This window comes from Manis pentadactyla, chromosome 6 (assembly GCF_030020395.1).
Source record: "Manis pentadactyla isolate mManPen7 chromosome 6, mManPen7.hap1, whole genome shotgun sequence".
Classification (NCBI taxonomy): Eukaryota; Metazoa; Chordata; class Mammalia; order Pholidota; family Manidae; genus Manis; species Manis pentadactyla.
The window spans coordinates 7583900-7598396 of NC_080024.1; the positions used below are offsets into that span (position 1 = coordinate 7583900).

General features: G+C 38.5%; 1 protein-coding gene and 1 long non-coding RNA gene across 2 annotated transcripts in view; both read left to right on the plus strand.

Annotated features, from left to right (window-relative positions):
• Nucleotides 1-23: 23 nt before the first annotated feature.
• The window catches only part of PDE6D (phosphodiesterase 6D), a 46414-nt gene continuing 31940 nt past the window's right edge, over nucleotides 24-14497 (plus strand). The window contains exon 1 of the mRNA XM_036912244.2: nucleotides 24-304. Within this exon, the coding sequence (XP_036768139.1) occupies nucleotides 255-304 (50 nt within the window). The 5' untranslated portion in view covers nucleotides 24-254. The remainder of the gene's footprint in view (nucleotides 305-14497) is intronic.
• Nucleotides 315-14497, plus strand: part of LOC118925897 (uncharacterized) — a 39934-nt gene continuing 25751 nt past the window's right edge. The window contains exon 1 of the long non-coding RNA XR_005030233.2: nucleotides 315-1042. This is a non-coding gene — a long non-coding RNA (uncharacterized LOC118925897). The remainder of the gene's footprint in view (nucleotides 1043-14497) is intronic.

A 14497-nucleotide genomic window follows, 5' to 3' on the forward strand; every position in this document is an offset into this window, starting at 1 on the left:
TTGGCTAATCAGTATGCCAATCCCCAAGGCGGGCTTTCCATTGGCCTCGGGAAGGGCGCTCCGAGGCCAGGGGCAAGGAGAAGGGATCAGGAGCGGGAGCTGAGGGGAGGGAGAGGCCGGTCCGGGTCTGGCCGCTGCCGCTGCTCGCTCGAGGTCTCCAGGCCCGCTTGTGGCTCTGTCCTCGGCTTCTGGGCACCGTCTGGGAAGCTCCGCCGGGCCAGCGAGGGACAGCCGCGGGCGGCGGCCGCCGCATCATGTCAGCCAAGGACGAGCGGGCCAGAGAGATCCTGAGGGGCTTCAAACTGTATCCGCCCGGGAGCGGGGCGGGGCCGGGAGGATTTGGGAGGCGGCCGCTTGCTGAGGAGACTGGCCGGGGGCTGGGGCCGCGCCAGGTGGGCACCTGGGGAGGAAAGGCACGGCGTCCCGGGCCCGCGGCGGGACCCGGCGCTGGAGGCGGGGAAAGGGGCGTCCTGGGGGAGGAAGGGGACGTTGACAGCAGCCCCGGGATGTGGAGGTGGAGGAGTCCCGGAATGGGTTTGGGAGAGACGCCGGGAGTCGGAAACCGGTGTAGGGAGGCCAGCTTGGGTCCGAGCTCCGGCCCGCACCCAGAGGCCGGGAAGGGGCAGCGGCCCGCAGGGAAGGGCCGAGGGGCGCAGTGGGTCGGCCCAGCCGCTGCTTTGGTGGGAAGCCCCCGGCCCACGGGGGCGCGCAGGGAAACGTGACTTGGAGTGAGTGACCGTGTGGGGGGCAAATGCCAAGCTTGCGTGAAACTCCCTCGGGTTCCCTCATCCTCCCACCCCCATCTTGTTTCCACAACTTCTCCACCTCACTTGTGGCTTCTTCCAGGGCTGGAGCAGAGGAAGGTGGGGAACGAGAAATCAGAGTTGGACCTCATCTTAGCTCTGTCTTGGCCTTTTGAGCATTGGACGGTCGCTGCTTCTCCCTCAGCCCCACAGTTTACTTTCCAGCGAAATGAGGACCCTAAACTTGTGCGTGAGGTGCCTTGAGGTGTTTTGGTTTTGCACCGGGACTTCTGGCAAAGGTATCTTGACTCGCTCGCCTTTGTTTGGTTAACGCGGAGACATGATGGAGCTGTCCAGCAATTATTTGATTTCGTGGGTGATACGGTAGGATTTAGTAGGATGTAGAAATCATTGCCTCAGGCCTCTTGTGGTGCCGCTTATGCCGCCTTCCACCCCTAATGTAGTGAAGAAGCCTCGTGTTTTAGCGGAGTGTTCGTCTGTACCCCTATGATTCTGATGAAAAAATGCAATCTTGTACATTCCGATTTTACATTTTCTTGCTGAGCTTAATCTGTTTTTACATCTTATTCATACAATGTGGAACATTCTTAAATTCCTCTCTCAGGGAAAATGTGTAGTCATCACTTTAGGACTCCTTCCCTGGAGGTTTGGTAAAGCACTGTTCTCTGAAGTGCCTGTGTGTTTTCATGCCCATTTCACCTCTGCAAATTTTAATTGCTTTGTCACCATCAGAAACCAAGTTGGTAGTAAATTTTAAAACACAACCTGCAAAAAAGTTACAGGAAGTCTTGGGTGTACATGAAAATTTTCAACGTACATGATAAACTTTCAGTACTTTTATGTAGTGAGGTTTAGTAACAGCATCTTTTATATCTTCATGTGCCTTTCCCTGTTTCTTCTCATAATGGTGCCTGTAAGTAGATAAGGACAGCTGAAGATTTGGAAAACTTTGACATGGATTTTATTTTTCCATTAAGTTGTTTATATTGTTGCTTAACATGTATGCTGTAGACAGTAAAATGGAGACTGAAGAATTGAGAGATTTCAGAAGCAATGTCTGTCTGATAGGAATTGACATATTGCTGAAAACAAGAGTCTTTTTAGTGACTTGAATAAAACATAAAGGGAAAGTTTGAACTCACCTTCAGTCTTAGCTCTTCAACCTGTTGAGAAAGAGGCTAAGGGACAAATATGGAAAAGAGTAGAAAGCAGAACTGCATCAGCCCACTAGAAGGAAAGGTGAATTAACCAATGCAGTGAGGGTGTTAGTGTGTCAAGAAACAGGCTTTCAGGGAAAGTTTGACCTGTGCTGATTAATCACGAGGAAAGCAGCCACGTAAAAAAGTTAGCATGGGAGCAATGGGGTGTTCATCCTCTCATAGCCTTATTGGCACCCGAGGGTTAAGAGACAGAAGGAAAGGAGTTTCAGAATTTGCTACTACCTTCAGGAAAAAATTATACTAATGTTTTAGCAAGAAATTCCCTATTATCTACCTTTTATTGGGTGACTTGTTTTTCTGAACTTTATTTCAGAGTATGTGTTTCTGTAAGAAAAGTTTTTACTACAAAACAAAAATGCTGTTACATTCTCCTATCAACAGTGTTGACAATAATATACTCATTTTCCACATTGACTGTGTGGGTCTTTTTTATTTTTGCCTATTTGGACAACAAATGATATCTTGTTTTAATTTGTATATCCCTGAATACCTAGATCCCTGGAGAGGTAATATAGCATAGCAGTTAAAGTTGAAACTGAACTATAGAGTCTTAACTGCCTGTATTGGAATCTCAGCCATGTACTCCTGGTTGTGTGTTCCTGAGCAACTTTAACCTCTGCCTCAATTTCCTCATCTGTAAATGGGGATTGTTGTGAAGATTAAACGAGTTGATATCTAAAGCATTTAGAAAAGCACGTGTTACCTAATAAGCATTATGTACTAGCTATTATTGTTCTTAGAGAAGTTGCAAAATCTTATGTTTGGCCATTTATCTTCTGTGAGTTGCTTGTTAATTTTGCCTTTGCTCATTTTATCATTGAATCGTTTACTTTTCTTATTGCTTTGTATGTGCTTCTCATTTTAATTTCAATCCTTTGCCTGTTATATATGTGGCAAATATTTTCTCTCAATGTATTGCTTGTCTCCTTTTTTGTTGAAAACTTTAAGTTATCATTTCAAATTCATCAGTATTTTCCATGTGGTTTCTACATTTTGTGTCTTACTTAAAAGAACTTCCTTATCCCAAATTTAATTAAATATTCTCTGTGTTTTCTTGTCTTTTTAATGTTTAGCTCTTAAATCCACCTGGAATGTATACACACATGGTATGTGATAGAAATCAACTTCTGCTATGTGGGTAGCCAGTTGTCCCAGTACTATTTACCACTGTTTTGAAATGCTATCTTTGTCATATACTAAATTTCCGTAAGACATAGGTTTATTTCTTAACTAGTTCTGTTTCATTGATCCATTTGTCTCTTCCTGTGCCTGTGCACATTGGTTTAATTATTACAGTTTAATGATATGATTTAGTATAGCTTACAATAGGATTAATATGTCATGAACAGAATGTATGTGTTTAAAGTCATAGTGTAAGGTCCCTATGTATATTTGTGTCCCTTTCATACACATGGAATCTTGCCATATGCCCATAATAGAGATTCAGTAAGTATGAATAACATACTTCATAAATCAGGGATAATTTTGTGTCTCAGAGAATTCAGTGTAAGCTTTTGTATTTGCCATAATTTATTTCAAAAATAAAATATTTGTAAGATTTCTTTCTTGTATCACATCTATCCCACCCCCTTCCAACTCATGCACATTAGGTGTATTATATTTGTTTCTTGTTTGTTGGAAGTATAACATTTCCTGATTGAAAATTAAAGTCATTAATAAAATATTAACCTGGAGAACAAATGTGATTCTCCTGCAAAGGTTTTGAATTTGAGCATTTTAAGAAGCTAATACAGAGATGGTGTTTGTGAATACATGTTCCCCATTTCATTCATTCAACAAATGTCTGTTCGGTGACTTCTGTACAGGGCGCTGTGCACTTGAAGGATACAAAAGTGAGTAAGCCACAATCCCTCCTTTCCAGAAGCTTAATCATCCTTATGTCTTTTTAGAAGGGATATCTTCAAAAGCAGTGCATTTTTAAAAATAGTATTTAACTTTTCTATTATAAATTCCAACCACTTAGGCGGGATCTTTGTTAATAATTTAATATAGCCTGCTAATTAGCTAAATCATTTGCTCTTAAAAAAATAAGTATTACTTTGTAACTTACTTTTTTCACTTAATAATATATTTACCATCTTCATAATTTTCAAAGATGGTTACTTTCAGTTGCTTTCCATGATGATAGATTTGTCACAATCCTCTTACACTAGTCTTTTAGTATCATCTGTAATGCACTGTTCTATTTGAATCACTTTTCCTCAACATAAATGTATAACTTTATAAACTAATATCAATAAACTGGCAACTGCCTTAAGAAAGGATTATGCTTTTATGATTTCACTATTTTAATCCATCTGGAATTTGCTTTGTTATAAGGTATGAAGTAGTGATTTAACTTTTTTTGAAGATCAGCTAATTTTCCCCATTTATTTATATGTGTGCTTGACTCCAGATGTTAATATAACATCCAGAATATAAATGGCTGCCTACAAATCAATAAGATAAATATTTAACTCAAACTAGGCAAAGGATATGAACAAACGGTTCACAGAAGAAAAATACAAATGACCAATGAATAAATTGAGGTGTTCAACCTTATTGAAACAACAAACTATCCCTTTCTTCTCAATTAATTAGCAAAAATTTAAAAGAGTGATAATATCAGTTGACAGCTATTTGGGGAAAGGACACTTCATTTGCTCTGTATGTGTGTATGTGTGTGTATAGACATTATGGAGAGTAATTGGTATCTATCAAAAGTTTTTATGTAACTGCAGTAGAGCATGGAGCACTTATAAGAGCATGGACTCTAGGTTCAGACTTATTCCTCCACCATTGTGACCCTAGACAGGGCACTGAAACTCTGAATGTCAGTACCTATATCATTTCCTCAAACAGATGTTAAGAGAATTAAATAAGACTGCATGTGAAGCTTAGTGTGGTGCCTGGCACATAGTAATAAATGCTAACTGCTGTTATTGTTTTATTAATAATTATTAATATATTAATAACAATAATGTTAGTATGACTGTAAAGCCACTTACTTTTCTGAGATATAGCCAGTGCCTTCATACTAGTATTCTTTTCTTACTGAGAAACTATAATATTACTGTTTCGCCTCTTTGAAGAAATGATTCAACTAATAAGCATTGATATATGTTTAGTGTTTATCTTGTTTTCTGGGAACTAATTTCATTCCAATTTATGGCAGGTTAGCAAAAAAAAGAACTAGTTTGGCTCAGAATTTTTCTGAAAACACTTTTCACTTGTGTTCTTGCATTTCCTCTCCATAGTTTCAACCAGGGTCTCCTGTATCCCCTTTCTCATGGTACTTTGATCTTTGACTTTAGTTCAAGTCAAAAGTAGTTGGCTTTACATCTTCTATTTACTTGGATTTCCTTATTAAGAATAGTAGACTGTTGAACTTTTCTGAATGTCAGTATTGCCTAATAGATGCTTTGGCCAAGTGTTAAAAATAAGCTTGAGGTTTATGATTTATTATAGATTTATTCCCTAAAATACAGTTTTTGTCTATCAACCCAAATTTTGGGAAGCAGCCAAAACCTACTACCTATACAGCCAGTAAACATGGTTGACCACAGATTGTCTGGTCATGGACTTGATGTAGTCTATAATTGGTAGTTTATTTTCTAGGATCCTCATGCGTGGACTCTGAGAGGTTATTGTTATCCTGAATGGATTAAATGAATATAATGTCCTATTGATTGTGTTATTTGGGAATTTTTAACAGGCATTCCTGCTTTCACATTTTGGGGAGGAATTTGGAATATAACTAGATACTTAACAGTCTTCTTCAGACCTTCGAAATTTCTTTCCAGGATTATATGTATGGTTTATAGTGAAACTTTATAGTAACTTCTGGAAAAACAGAACATGGTTAAGACTCTCATGGAAAATTCTGGGTGTGTCATCACTGTATTTGATAAAGGTCTAGCATGGTGCTGATGTTTGGCAGGTCTAGGTTCTTAGTTGGCTATTAGCCTCACAAGCCTCACTCATCTGCATTCTGTATCCACATGATGGAGAAGGACTTGACCTCTGAACATATGGACCTGTCCCTGTCCTGAGCTTTAGGAAAACAGGAAGGGAGTTTAAAGGCCATCTCATCTAGTAATCTGTTCCATCCATTGTTTGAATGCTTAAAACTCAAACTGTCAAGATTTTAAGAGCAGCATTCTTTCTTGTTTTTATCTGCTGATAATTTTGAAGCTGAGAGGAAAGCAAATAGATTTTCTATCAGTCCAGTATCCATAAAGATTTCAGTGGACTGGACTAAAGAAGCACACTGTATATGGCAAAGAAGGTGATAGTCCCAATGTAAAAACACACATGAGGAACCTGTTTAGTCTACAATGTGGGTGGGCATACCTAAGGGAGCTGATTCAGAGGAGAGGCAACTGAAACATGCCATACGTACAGTAATGGAGAAATGAAGTTTGACCTGAAGGTGAAAGAGCTGGACAGTGGGCATGAGTATTTCTTCTAAAATTTAAAAAATGTTCTAAAGAGGAAGAATTAAATGTGTTCTGTATAGCTGTCAGAGGAAGTACAAGACTCAAGGGTAGAAGTTTACAGGAAACAGAGCTTATTTAGCCCAGTTTCTAACAATTAGAGTTACCTGGAAAAAAAACAAAAATAAAACATTTTCCAGAATGTATTTTAAGCAGCAGCCTGTCCATCAGGAGTATTGCATAGGGAAATTCTGTATGCATCAGATCAGATGTTAGAGTAGATGATCTCCAGTACTCAAATCCTTTTCCAACTCTGCAACTTTTTATTTGGTGACAACCTTTCTTAGTTAACAAGAATTCTTTTTAGCAGGTATTTCTATTAAGATATGTGCTACACCTAAAATAGGCAAAATGTTTTTTGTGAATTGATATAATTAAAGCAAGATACCATTTCTTTTTTGTTTTTCAGACAACTCTTTCCTTAGGTACTCCGTAGTGATGAAGTATTTTCTTTAGTGTATGTGGATCCACTGATTCAGTCATGAAGAGCAATTATTGCTTCTGAATTTAGATAAAATCTAGAGAACTAAACATAAATACCTCTAATATAAATAACACTATAAATATAGCCACAAGAAGAAAGAGGGTGGCCTAATAATATCTGATATTCCTTTAGTCTCTTTCCATTTTTTCAAAGTACTTTAATACATTATTACATTATCACAACAACTCTAAACATTATTATCTTCATATTATTTATGGAAATTAAGGATTGATGAGATTATCACTCAGATAAAGACAGAACCTTAATTTAAACCTTGATTTGTCTTTCTATAAACTGCTAGTTTCTACAGTATACCATGATGTCTTTCCAGAGATTTTTTTTTCTGTATTATTGATTTTGAGTTAAAATTTTTTCTTCAGTGTTTAAGTTACAGATTTGTTTTTCACTTGAAAATTATTCTGTTCCATTGTGATCATATCCCCTATATTCTTCTTTGTTTTTCCTCAACTCTCAGATACAGAGGGCAAGGTGTAGCCTCGGATGAAGAAGAATTTTCTAACAATTAAAGTTACCTGAAAAAAAGGACATTTTCCAGAAAATATTTAAGCAGCATGTACTAGTCTGCTAGAGCTGCTGTAACAACATAGCATAGACTGACTAGATTACACAACAGATACATATTTTTCAACAGTTTTGGAGGCTGGGAAGTCCAAGGTCAAGGTGCCGGCTGTTTTCTTCCTGGCAGGGGAGCGCCACTGCTGGCTTGCAGATGGGCACCTTCTCCCTGTGTCCCCACATGATATTGAGAGAATGGATGGGCAGGTTGTAGGAAAGTCATAAGTATACCATGTGTGGCACCACTACCTGGGTAATGGTTCTGTTTTGAAAGGATGGTTTGTGGAGAAATTGCTCCTAAATGAAAGATACTTTAAAAGGGACTAAACCTGAGGATCTGGCCTGATCACTTTCATGGAGTAAGACTTTAGAAATTTAATTTTAAGCCTTTGCTTTTGAGCCATCTTCTGTGCAGAGAGCAAAGGCAGAGGAGCTCTGGCTTTAGTGCCGCCATTCACTGACCGTTCATTCAGACTCTTGTTAGCAGGCTCCAGAAGTACTAGTGAATCTGCTAAACCCAATGCAAAAGGGAGAGAGAAAGAGGCACTAATAAGCAGAATACAATGTAATAAGTGCCTGGTGATATAAAATGCTGTGGAACCTCAGAGAAAGAATGACTATTGCTAGAGGCATTGTGGAAGACTTCAGAATGGTTTTTGAATAGGATCTTGAAAGATATGAAAGATGAGTAGGCATTAGTATTTTTAAGATTCTAGAGAGTAACAGGAAGGAAGGAAAGTGATGGCATGAAAAATGAGAGAAGAGAGTATTGCAGAAGGGAGATGGGATCAATAATGAGGATGAAAAACAAGTCCTTGGAATTGCTGGAAATTTTACTCATTCAATAAATACTTGAGACTCTTTTAAGAGTTCTGTGATACCTTATAGGCCATTGGTGATTTTTGTGAGAATAGTAAATATTTTAAGAAACAAATTAACTGTAATTGGCCAAGATTAGAAAATGGCTAATCAATGAGGAAATGAAGTCAACAAAAATAGATTACTCTTTCAGAAAATCTGGCAATTTAGGAAAGCAGAGATTAGGGGAGTGGCTTGAGTAGGTAGAGAAATATTATTAAAGACTGGAAATCACTTATTTAAGCTACCCAACTTTATGCAAGTTGCTTACCATCCAGAAAACATGAGTAATGCTTGCCTTGTCTGACTTACAGAGATGTTACAAAATTTGAGTGAAATAATACATGCCAACTCACTTTAAAAACCATAGCTCTACAAATACATTATGCTCATTATTACATTTTTACAATTACTTATTTATCTTTGATCTAAAGTTCAGGGTTGCTTTCTACTTTGCAAAGTTGTAGGTTCCATGTTTCAGGGTGTTGATAATGCCAGAGTTTTAGTGATTCTTTTTGACTCCATCTTAAACATCTGAAGCCTATTTTCACAATTCCAGGAAGTAATTGTGGCTATTGTAGTGAAAGCAAAGGACACACATGTCCCATTGAAAGCCAAAATTATCTTTGGCTTTGCTATTATTTTTTTAATAGAGTTATAACTTGAGGAAGTTGATTTCCCTCTCAATACTATAGCATTTTTTAAAACTATGTAAAATTCAGGATTTCTGAATCTGAATTTTAATACGATTCAGAGCAATATCCCTGTGCCTCCACATAACATGTTAAGCAACAGTGGCTGATCCTTTTGGGAATGCACCCTAGGGAAAAGGCCTTGTATTATCTCTTCTTCAATCAGGAGGTTCTGAAAAGCAAGAAAATGCAAAGGGAGTCTCTAAGACTCTCTTTGGCTCCTTTCTAGCTTGCTTCTGACCAGTTTCAGGCACATAACTGCACATATCAATAGATTAACAGATCTAATAGAAAAAGAAAAAGAAAGATTTGTTTAATTGTTTGACTTTGCTAGTGAGAACTGTGTTATGTTTCAAATAGTGATCTTTTTCTCTCTACTAAATTACTTGCCTCCACTGTACTCCAAGCCAGTTTGAATTTTGATTGTATGCTTTCCAAGCAGAGTACCTTTGCCAGGGCCAGGGTATTATTTCACAGGGAGATCACCACTGATTAGAGTGCTGCATATTATGTTTCAGGGATACTGAAACCTACTTTCTCAGGGATCCATTTATATTGCCTCACCTTGTCCCCCATAAATGGTAATAATACCACACAGAATATCACTGGGAAATTATTGGATAGAGAAAAGATGTTTAAGTGTCTGTGAATTAGAATTGGTTCTTAAGATTGTGCTAAAAGGTAGGATGCTCAGTAGAACCAGTGCTAGTGCAGAAGCCTAGAAGGAAGGCTTTGACAGAAGTGGTTTTAAGAATTAATAAAGGTGGGAGTAAGAGAAGGAAATGAGTTCAGAAAGTTAGGAAGGAGGAAAGTTTGAGAAGAGAAAGATTATAAAGGCAGAGTGTTAGAAGAAGAAGAAAGAAAAAGAAAAGGCCACAACCAACCATCAGGAAAGCAGACCAAAGAAAGGCATTCTGCTGACAGAAATGCTCAGGGTACTACTAAACAGAAACTCCCTTTGTTTACGCTAGTCACTGCAGCTACTCCCCCCCAGAGGAATGAGGAGGGAAAAGGTTTTCCTTCATGCCTGTGGCCCTGGAATTGAAGCTTTGCCGCATACTGCTCTGCTCTGCCATGGGAGGCGTTCGCATACATCATGATGTGCTTCGTCAGACACTTTGCCTGAAAACTGTACTTACCTAGAAATTCCTCAGACTAAGGTAATGAGCCACATGCCCATATATCATTTACAGGTACTCTGCCAAGTCATGAATTCAACTTAATGTAGAATGGGCTTGAAAATTCCAGTGTTTTTGCCTGCAGTTTGGCTGACTGATTCGGCTGTTCTTTGGGAGAATGGGGTTTTTTGAGTTTTGTTTTGGTTTGTTTGCTTTTTGCTTTTTGCTGAACTCGAGCTCTCAGTTGCCCTTTCCACAGCCTGCTGAGCCCTGAATGAGCAACTCTGTGGTTTGGCTCTGGACTCTTCAATGAGCCTTGCTTTCTGGTTGCTCGGTCTGAAAGAGAAAATTCTAATCAACCCCTCTGACAGTCACTGTGGCTCAGCACATATTTGAGGGCCAATTATGTGCAGAGCACTGAGAAGAGAAGAATAAATAATATAGTGCCAATGGAATTTGACTTGCAAACTTATATGTACAGTACATTGTACTAAGTACTGTGATGCAAGTGTAAACAAGTGTACACTGAGGAGGGATCAGATAGCTTTGCCGTGGGGTGTATCAGGGACCACAATCAGAGGAGGTTGACATAGCTCTGGGTTTTTAAGGAGAGCACTGGAGGGTGTGATGTACATTCTGAGCAGAGTGGAGTAGTTTGTGCTAAGCACTGAAGTACAAGAACATATATCTCTGGGAAGTATAGCAGTTAGGTGTGACTGGAGGATAGGGTGCATCTGGGGCCTCGGTTAGGAGGTGACTTAAGAATGGAATGGATGGCAGAGCCTGGACTCAATGTCTTCCTCCTTGATTATCCTCTTGACTTCTTTACTTCAGGTTTATTCCTGTTGATACTCTATTTTTTGTCAAATTGTCCTTTCTACTTGATGATCCTTTCTTATCTCACCATTCTCTATAGTTCTTTTAACCTACTATTAACATATAACCCTTTTTTTAAAATCAGCATTCCCCAGACCTATTCATAAAGACTGAACTTTATATGTTCCTCAGAAATATGTATGTCTGAGGATAGAAGAACTTTTTCTATTGGACCCTTTAATAGGATTAAACTGAGACCGTATCAAGAGCAGAGGTCTTGTCTTTCTATCCTCTGGAACAGTGCTGCTTAGACTATCACTGGTAAAGAGCCAGATTTTTACTTCTAATACTTCACAGACCAATATTTTTATAAAATAAGTAAAAATGAGTTATTAGGAAAATGACATACAAAGTAAAAGTCAAAAAATTTTGTTAGACTCAAACAAATTATTCTGCTAAATTTCTGTTAAAAACTTTAAACCCTTATCTTGTCACAGCCTGTTAACAAATGGATTCACAAGTCAGCACCAGTCTATGGGCCACATTTTGAGTAGCACAGCTATAGAATCCCCACACAATTTGTGCCTGATACACAGTAGAACTTGATTGCATGTTTGGGGAATAAATAGGTGAATGAGATGATTAGCATGATTACAGTAGGAAGGAAAAGATGATAGCAGCTCTCTTTGGAGATTTGGAGGGAAATGATGAAGTGAGAAAGTAGAGTCCTACAATAAAGTCGCCCTTTATGTAACAAATTTTTTCTCATCATTCTCTCTGAACAGTGACTCTTTGGCTCTCTTGCAAGGCAGATATATACTAGCAAGTCACTTGCATTAATTTCTGGGAATAATAATTTTGATCTTGCCCAAATATGTAAAACTTATTCTAAATATCTGCAGAAATATGTCAACTCACTTAACCTGAACTAGCTCTCAGGAGCAAATCTACAGTTGGCTAGGATTTCAAGTACTCACCACTGCTCTTCACGTCAAAGCATTTATCCATGTTGTAAAATAGACCATACTACCAAATGCTTTCCCTGCCCTAGATTTTCTTGTTTCCATAGATTTTCTTTTTCTGCCTTAGATTATCCTTGTCTTCTCAGAAGTTTAGCTAGAATAAGAAGTCTTTTTAACAAAAACCTTCTAACAGACAACCAGCTTTCTCTGTTGAGATAACTTCAGATTGCTTACAATACTGCAAATTTTCAGTTCTTAAAAGCAGATTACAAGGTCTTGAATCTCCTTCAAATAAGAGAAATTCATGGTTTTATTTGAGATAGGAAAGCAAGTTGACTTTTTAATATTCAAACACATAGATACATTCAAAGGAGATCATTATTTTGAAATATTTACACTCAAATAATATTTGAGTACAACTTAAAATAGGAAAGTTTTATGATCATAAATGGAATTTTGTTCCCACGGTGGATCAGTATAGCATTGACAATTTCATACATCATCCTCATTGTCTGTTAACCATATTCCAAGAGAATGTTGTTAGGAAAGGCAGAAGAACCATTGCCTTGGTGTATTCAGGGGGTCTGCCTGGCCCGTCTCACCCTGTCATCAGTTCTTCAGCTCTTCTAGCTCTGGACGCCTGCCCTCACAAAGATGCCCAGGACCCTGAAGCTTCCAAAAGGCACTTCTTTCCAGGAGTATGTAGTGTGGACAGATCTCTCTCTCTCTGAAAGCTAGTTAAGTTATTTACTAGCTGTGAGTTCCTAGAAAAGGAACTTTTTTTACCTTTTGAGAGCACTGCTGTTTCATGTGAGTGTCAGTATTAAATGAGACGAGACTGAAAATAGAAAACAGAGGGTCTCTTAGTACAGTGCTTGGCATATATATTGAATGTGGGTACTCAAATGTTAGTTCTTTTAACCTGTCTTCTCTTCCTTTGAAGACTAACTTTAATCAATGAATGTAGCCAGATACCAGATAAAGCTCCAAGTACTGTTCACCTTTTCCCTGGCCTTATACTGTCTGCAGTTATTGAGTTAAACAAGACTGTTCTGAGGCTAGCTATGAGAAATGCAAGAGTTAGGGCTTTGTCTGCGTTAGTGATGAACCATAGATTAAGAATTATTGACCTTTGTAGCTATCATTAGGCTAATACAATCAATGGGGTTTCCCTAAGCCTTTGGAGATTTTATAGAAATGCGGAAGAGAGACCAGAACCTCAGTCTTGGACTGATTTCTGTTCTCTCCATCCTGACTGGACTGGATTGTCCACCCACACTTCTTACCATTTGAATGTGGAAGGGACCTGTGAAATACCTCTCAACTGATGCTAGATCTGTCATCTGACACTGTTGCAGCTCTGTCAATTTTATAGTTTTGATGTGGTTCAATAGTTTCTGAAAAGTTTGCCTAAGCTATAAAAGAGTGTCTCTAGTCATGAAACATGTCCTCTTTGTAAATGTGTCTTTTACCCATCAAGGATATAAAAGATCAAGAATCAGGGACCCCAAATGAGTTCTGACCTGTGGAACACACTAACAGCATAATCTGAGCTTGTATTCTACAACACCAAAGTCATCGTGTATTCTGCATTTTTTGGAAGTGCCTTTCCAGCCTCCTGTCCTGGATAGACTACTTGTCCTGTACCATGAGCTTGGGGATCATGACTTGTTCATTATCTATTCCCCAGTCTTGAGTGTAGTCTCTCCCTGGTACAGGCTGGGCATACAGGATAGCTAATCATGTCATAGAAATGTTAAGAGCATGGATGTTGAAATCAGGCAAAAACCAACTTTACTACTTACTGGCTTCATGGCCTTTGAGCAAGTTTCTTGCCATCCCTAAACCACAGGTTCCTCACCCATCATAGGGCTCTAATAATAATGCCTACTTCATAGGGCTGTAAGGATTAATTTTTATATGGCTAAAGGGCTAAACCCAATATCTGGCACTCAGTACATGATAGCCATCATCATTATACAGTAATTAGGTGCTGATTATAAAGATCAGTACTACCGTTCTAACTGCTCATGTTTCTGTCAAAAAGTCATACATCCAAGAGATGTGTAATGTGAATCATCTAACAAATTCATTCCATTTCTTAGTAAAATCTTTCCCTTTCTGTTCGTTTAAGCAGAAATGTACTTAGATATGACCCATTTGATAAGGAATGTCTGATAAAATGTGCCAACTGATTCATATAATTCTTCCAGATAATTATATATGGAAGTTTCCCTATTTTATTGTTTTGAGAAATTATTTTGAAAGAATAAAGGTCTGTTAGTGACCTGTGAATATTTTGTATTAAACATGTGTGTTGTTGTTCTGAAAGCTGTACTAAACATTTCCAATTTCCATGGGAAAGCCCTCAGGAAAAAAAAGCTTTTCTCCCTTTTTCTTTTGGTTACAGCTCTAGTGAAGTTTAGAAATTCGGGAAAAGGTATTGCCAACAAGCTGCAAGGACATTCGTGTTTGAGCTCCTTAGTGTTCTTTCTGCACACAAAGAGACAT